General features: G+C 34.8%; 1 protein-coding gene and 1 long non-coding RNA gene across 2 annotated transcripts; both read left to right on the top strand.

Moving 5' to 3' along the window:
• Nucleotides 1-1,524: 1,524 nt before the first annotated feature.
• Nucleotides 1,525-3,904, top strand: LOC141629623 (uncharacterized). Its single transcript, XR_012537319.1, has 3 exons — nucleotides 1,525-1,822; nucleotides 2,298-2,457; nucleotides 3,669-3,904. It is a non-coding gene; the product is annotated as an uncharacterized LOC141629623 (long non-coding RNA).
• Nucleotides 3,905-4,244: 340 nt separating this feature from the next.
• Nucleotides 4,245-4,988, top strand: LOC141631248 (uncharacterized). The gene has a single exon (XM_074443944.1). It carries the CDS (start codon nucleotides 4,245-4,247, stop codon nucleotides 4,986-4,988), a length of 744 nt encoding a protein of 247 aa, XP_074300045.1.
• The last annotated feature ends 1,610 nt before the right edge of the window (nucleotides 4,989-6,598 follow it).

The raw sequence follows: 6,598 nt of genomic DNA on the forward strand, positions 1-6,598 counted from the left end.
GACCAAGTATATACATCAATTTTTCCATTAAACGTCAATTATCCGCGTATATCGTGACTCAACCTGCAAATCACCAAAAAGCAGAATATTACTTACCATAACATCCAAGAAGTAACTACGAGATACAATATCTGAGTTTTAATAATAGAATAACTGGGTTTAAGTAATACAATAATCGAGATGTAATGTTACAACAACTAACGAGTGAACAAGAAATTTGAATATATTTGAGTTTCATCTCAATACAATAACACAATTTATTCATTACAATAATTGAGTTTCTACATTACAATAACTATAAATACCTGTGTTTCTACACCACAATAAGTGAGTTTGTACATTACAATAACTGAGATTGTACATTACAATAATCGAGTTTGTACATTAAAATAACCGCGTTTCTGCATTTAAATAACCACGTTTTTTCATTACAATAATTGAGTTTCTAAATTCAACTAGACATTTTAACAAACAGTTGGTGTGCTAATCTAGGTTACCAACAAATTTTCAGCATTATGATAATAAATCATCAATCAAATGTCAACGGTATGATAAACAAGCAGACTAACGGAGTAGCAATTGAAATAACTCGCAAAATAACATATATTGACTTATATAATCTACTCTTACCTTTGTTTTGTCGATTCGAGCTAGGGTTTCTGCAAATTTCGAGCAAAAATTGACAATTGATGCATGTATAAATCAAATAGAACGAAAATAATGAATTAATTTGTGTTTTCGACTTGAATTACTCCAGTTTCTGTGATGATTTGATTGAATAATGTTATTAAATTGAAGAAATTAGGAAAAAGAGAGAAAGAATAAAGAAAATAGGATAGAGAAAAAAGAATATGAAGAAAATAAGAAAAAAGAGGGGAAGAATGAAGAAGCAGGGAAAACGTAGCATGAGGGGAAGAGAGAGAAAAAAATGAGTGTGTGTATTTTTTTTGGTCTAATCTCAGCCCTTGATCTTGTTAGATCCAATGGTATATAAATGCGGCGGTAACTCACGAAAAGTGGCAAACTCACCGGATCTTGCCTCTCTCTCTCTCTCTCTCTCTCTCTCTCTCTCTATATATATATATATATATATATATATATATATATATATATATATATATATATATATATATATATATATATTTAATGCCCGTGCAATGCACGAGCCTCTTATTTGGAGTTTTTGTGATGATGCGAATGACTCAAACAAAGAATACCCTCGGAAAATATCTTATAATTTAAGTACATTTCACACTCTGACACAATTCCATTATATAAAAAAACAATTTATTAATTAGCACTAAATGAACAATATTTTGATTAAAATGGACCGTCTTACGATGTAAAACCTTGTTATTCTTGAATTTATTTATCAATAATTATTGTGAGACGGTATGTCGGTATCATAGCATAGTGAGTCTGTGAGAGACGATTCTCTTTGCATCAGTTAAGTGATTAATAATACATAGTACGTAGGCAATAATTTTTTTTTTTTGAAAGCGTAGGCAATAATTTTTAATTAAAGGTAGATTTAAAAAAACAAAAAAAAACCTTGCCAAACATATTTCCAGAACATTGGTTTACTTCCTACCAAACCTCAATATTTTTCGGTTCTTATTATATTACCTTCATCATTCAACTTTCCAATCCCCAAATCTTGGTTCCCTATTTCACATTTATTTATTTCCGATTATTTCCACATCTATTTGATACCCAAATCATGATTCAAGTTTACTAATGATTGAATTTATCTTCTAATATATTCTGATTGTTTCATCTAACTCTCGCAATCACTCTTGCTCGATCGGTTATGCTAACGAAGGTATGTTTATATTTTTGTGTATTGTAATGTTAGGTCAATTATTCTTTACCTTTGATTAATTTATTACAATAATTATAAAAGTAAAGAAATGAGATGGTGCGGTTTCGACTTTGTAAACTTGAAGTTTTATTTAATTCATTGCTCTTCAGCTATCTACACAATTGTCCAAATAAGTAACCGGTATATCATGGATTATCGGGTTAAAGAGTGTAGATTTGAAAAACTTTTTTTATAGACGATGTTCCTCGTGTGACCTTTGAACTCTTGGGCTAAATCGTCAATGAATAATTTTATACCTTCGGGGGATGTCATCATTTATGTCCGTGGTAGTCATTATTATCCTCGGTATAAGAACTTTCTGACCCAGCTTTGGACACGTTATTATTTTTCCTTCGACGATAAACTTTCCGAGGTGAGTTACTCAGCAGCATTACTGGCATCCCAGTCTTAACTTATGGTGTGGTAACTTCTGCAGGTTGATACTGTTTAAGTATTCTGTTGAATAAGATGTAAACTGGTCTACAGATTCAGTCGAGGCTGTGCAGACGTCATCACAACTCATGTGTAGTACCTCCTCACCAAGTATCAGATTTGCCATGTGACTGTTTATCAAGTCGGCGGTGTCATTCAAAGGGGTGAGTATTGCTCTCTGTCTTAGGTAGTCCACGTTTTTATGGCTGCTTTCAAAATCTATGGGTACATCTGGTTAACTACTACCTCAATGTCAGCTCTCCTTGACTACCAATGTATTGTTCTGGTATTTGAATCCACGTTTCTTCTGTGTCATTCTGATCTGCCTTGGCTTCTAATTCCCCATCTCCCATAGCTAGCAACCAATCATTTAATGCTCAGTTTCTTTCCCCTTTGATTCTCTTAAGTGTGTATAATACCCTATATTCGTTCCATATGTACGATCTACTAATTGGAAGTCCCCGCCAACTAAAACTGTCTTCCCTCCAAAAAACTTAGATCATGCTTGTCTGCCTTTAATGCAATTATTATATCTCTTATTGTACATCGAGTGCTTCAAAAGCAAATCTGTGGTCCATGGGTGCCTCATCCCATACCCTAAGGTGCTCATCAAGTTAGGTCTTTTGCCATGTAGAGTTGTTGAATAAGTCAATAGGGATGACAAATCTGCTATGAGCTGTCCTTCCTCCTGGCAGTAGTCAGGCTGCGATACCTAATTTAAGAAAGTTAATTTTTTTTTATACATGTTAGTTTCGTAGTTACTTCCTTAAAATCTTCACTACTTTATCTATAATATAGCGGATTCGTGATTGTAAGCTATGAGAATTAATCTTTATATTGGTGGTTTTATGTAATGTATTTGCTTTCTCACCTGAAGATGAGACGTGCAGGTCTATTTTGCCCTCTAACCTTACTTTTTGCCGAGATGGTCCTGTGTTTTTCCTTGCCTCCGTGTCCGTATAAGAATATTACCCCTCCAGACTCATTCTCTACATTGCTGTAATTACTTTGTCATAGACTAACTGATGTTCACAATGTTAAGTTGCTGCACCTTTAGTGAACATTCACTGGCCATTTTTGCTTGGGGTCGTATAGATGACCATCTCGAAGTAGCTTGTTTTCCATTCCGTTTATATCGTCAAATTTTCCCATAGTCGAGAAATACGGACCTTGATTTTTTCACTTGCCCTGCTTTCGTTTAGTTCATTGATTGTTACATAAGAACTGAAATAGATAATACAAATCAAGTTGAATAAAATATTTGAATTGGATGGTGCCATTTTATTGCCATTATTGTGGAAATTGAAATACCAAAAAGACCTGTATATATAGTCGTATAATCCTCCTAATTTGAATCAAATTCTATGTTCTACAGGAAACTGCATACGATATTTGGACTTGGAAATTAGTTGGAGGGTGAAGTTTGGATGGGATTATATTTATTAAAAGATAGATTTCTTATGATGTAAATATTCTGTAGCTGTATTAGAGTGTGTAGACTGTAGAGGAGTCCTGAACCAAAAGATAGATTTCTTGGACACTTTAAACGTGTGATACAATTTAAGATATTTTTTTTATTTAATTAATAGTGACAGCTTTTACAGCTATTTAGCATATTCAATTGATGGACTCTAATTCATATAGAATTGGGCAGTTGATAGAAGTGTTGTACGATTAATTTTTTTTATTCAGTTCAAACGCTTTTTTTTCAGTTTAATTATTTAGCATTATTTAATAATCTTAGGTGTTTCGGTAAAGTTGGAGACTCTCTGATCGTTCCAAAAAAGTTTCCTTTAATAATATAGATAGATAGATATATTAATTCTACCCAACTCCCGTTGATAGTATTGTTCGGTCTAGATTTTACCCAGTTCAATTTTATAACCTAATTCATTATCTATTCAAACCAAATTCAAATAACAATATGGCAATTAAGTTTGACGACTAAAACATGCTTGTTCCCTTGCTAATAATTGTACGAACCCTAGATGAAATCCAGGCTTGGCTTATTAACTGGATTAATTTCCTTTTCCAAAAATCTGATTATGTTACAACTGTTCCTATTTTCATCAGTACACTTTGGCGTATTTGGTGCAGTAGAAATAGTCACAAGTTCAATGGTGCTGCTCCTGCTCTTGCTCTTTCTATGACCCAAATCATGGCTGAAGCTTCTATGGTTACTTCCTGCATAAGTCATCGCATTCCTACCAAATTAAATCTGGACTTACTGACTTCTGATGATCTTTCTGCAGCTACAAATATTCGCAATTACTTTCCTGTTTTTCTCATTGGTCACACCCTTTGTTCGAATTATGTTCGTCTGAAGTGTGATGCTTCTTGGAAACATGGGTTCAAGGCTGCAGCTGGATGGCTTATTCAATATGCCAATGGTGAAGTTTTTCGACAGGATTCTGCTAGGTTCTGGGCCTCATCTCCCCTCCACGCTGAATCTATGGCTCTTCTTTATGCTATTACTGATGCTATCAGTCATGGCTTTTGGCACATTGATGCCACGACGGATTGTCTTCAGTTAGTTCTTCAAGTTACAGGGAACATGGACGTCTCCCACGATGCTAAGCTTATTATTCGCTCTATTATTAGTTTAATTTCTACTACGCATTGTATCTCGATAAGTTATTGTCCACGTCAGCTGAATAGGATTGCCCATTCCATTGCACGACTTGCCATGGAATGAGTGACTCTATTATGTGCTTTCCTCTACAAAAAAAAAAAAAAAAAAAAAAAAAACTAGATAAACAATAGACATAATCAACAAAAGGAAGAAGGAAAGAAGAAATAATACTTGATTGAATATTGAAGAGTAGAAAACAATAATCCAAAGTGTAATCGTAAATCCGATGCAATAAACTGGTAACCGAAAATATAATCTAAGTTTTCTAATGCTTTTAGTCTAGAAAAACTGATAATAGAAGTAACGTCCTTTTATTATTTTTATTCAAACCCTAAAACCAAGTTGGGATTCTTTCCAAACTTGTTAGCTGATATTGCAATCCGCCCGCCCGGACATCATAGCCGCCTGCCCGGGCACTCTGTCTCGGCAACAAAGCTGCTTAGTGATGGCTTTCTGCCCGCCTGGGTGGCGCATTTTCATGAGCATGACTTTCTAGCGGGAAACAGCAACACCTTCCTTCTTCTCATGCTCCTCACTTCTTATCTAGGCACTTCAACTTTAAGCACTTCACACAAGATATTGTCCGAGAAAACGCATTCCAACTTCAAGTAAGTGCTCCATCACAAATATAGCGCAATTTAACCTGCAAACATGAGTAAACATACCACATCGTAGCATCTATCAAAATGTGCACAAGGCCTATCAAAATAGCCTAAAACTACGCAATAAGGAGTGAAAGTGTCAAGAAAACAACGCATAAAATCATGTAAAATATGCACTTAACAAATTCCCCAAGCTAATCATTTGCTTGTCCTCAAGCAAACACTCAAAACTAATCAGAGAGGACAAGGTAGTGAATAGGCCAAACAACCCAATACAAAATGCATCACCCTACACGAAACTAGCATCATACATGTAAAGGGCTCTTCCCTTCATAGATCAAAGGGAGTGGTGAAAATGTAAACATAATCAATGATCATAAGACGATGTAAAACCCACTCCATGCTCAATCTTTGACCGTGCAATACCATGTACAAGACGCTCACATGATGTCACTCAATCACTCATAGAAACAAGGTAAGTTTAATTATGGCACTCACCTATTCAACCTGCAGAAAAGATGCAATAATAGCACTACGCCTACAACAAAGGGTGGAATACCCCTCTAATTCCATGCATACAGATCATACAAGCGAGGCGAAAAGGTTGTAATAGGATTTAGGTTGATGGGTAAGAAAGTGGCAGTGTATTTGGATAACGTGGAGTTTAATAGCTGGTAGTCGCGCATTTATACTTACGAAATGAATATCCAACATTAGAAACCCACCAATACTAAATAAGACAATCCGAAAAGAGTTAGAATAAAATGGTGAAATGATCTTAAACTTTACAACGCATGGGAAGTGACAAATATGCTATGAAATCACAGCTTCCCTTTTAAATCCCATTAGACACCATTTATCTAACACAATACAAGCAAACTCCAATTCAAACACAAACCCAAAACTCGAATCAAGGCCAAAACTCTTTCTTGAGCATACTTATTGTCTCCGTATCATACCCTCTTTTTTTTCTTTTTCCATCCATGTCTTTCTTTTTTTTTTTCAGATCTTTTTTTTCGTCAGCTCCTTTCTTTTCTTCATGGAGGAAAATGACATAGGACAAGAGCAATA

Source organism: Silene latifolia, chromosome Y (assembly GCF_048544455.1).
Source record: "Silene latifolia isolate original U9 population chromosome Y, ASM4854445v1, whole genome shotgun sequence".
Classification (NCBI taxonomy): Eukaryota; Viridiplantae; Streptophyta; class Magnoliopsida; order Caryophyllales; family Caryophyllaceae; genus Silene; species Silene latifolia.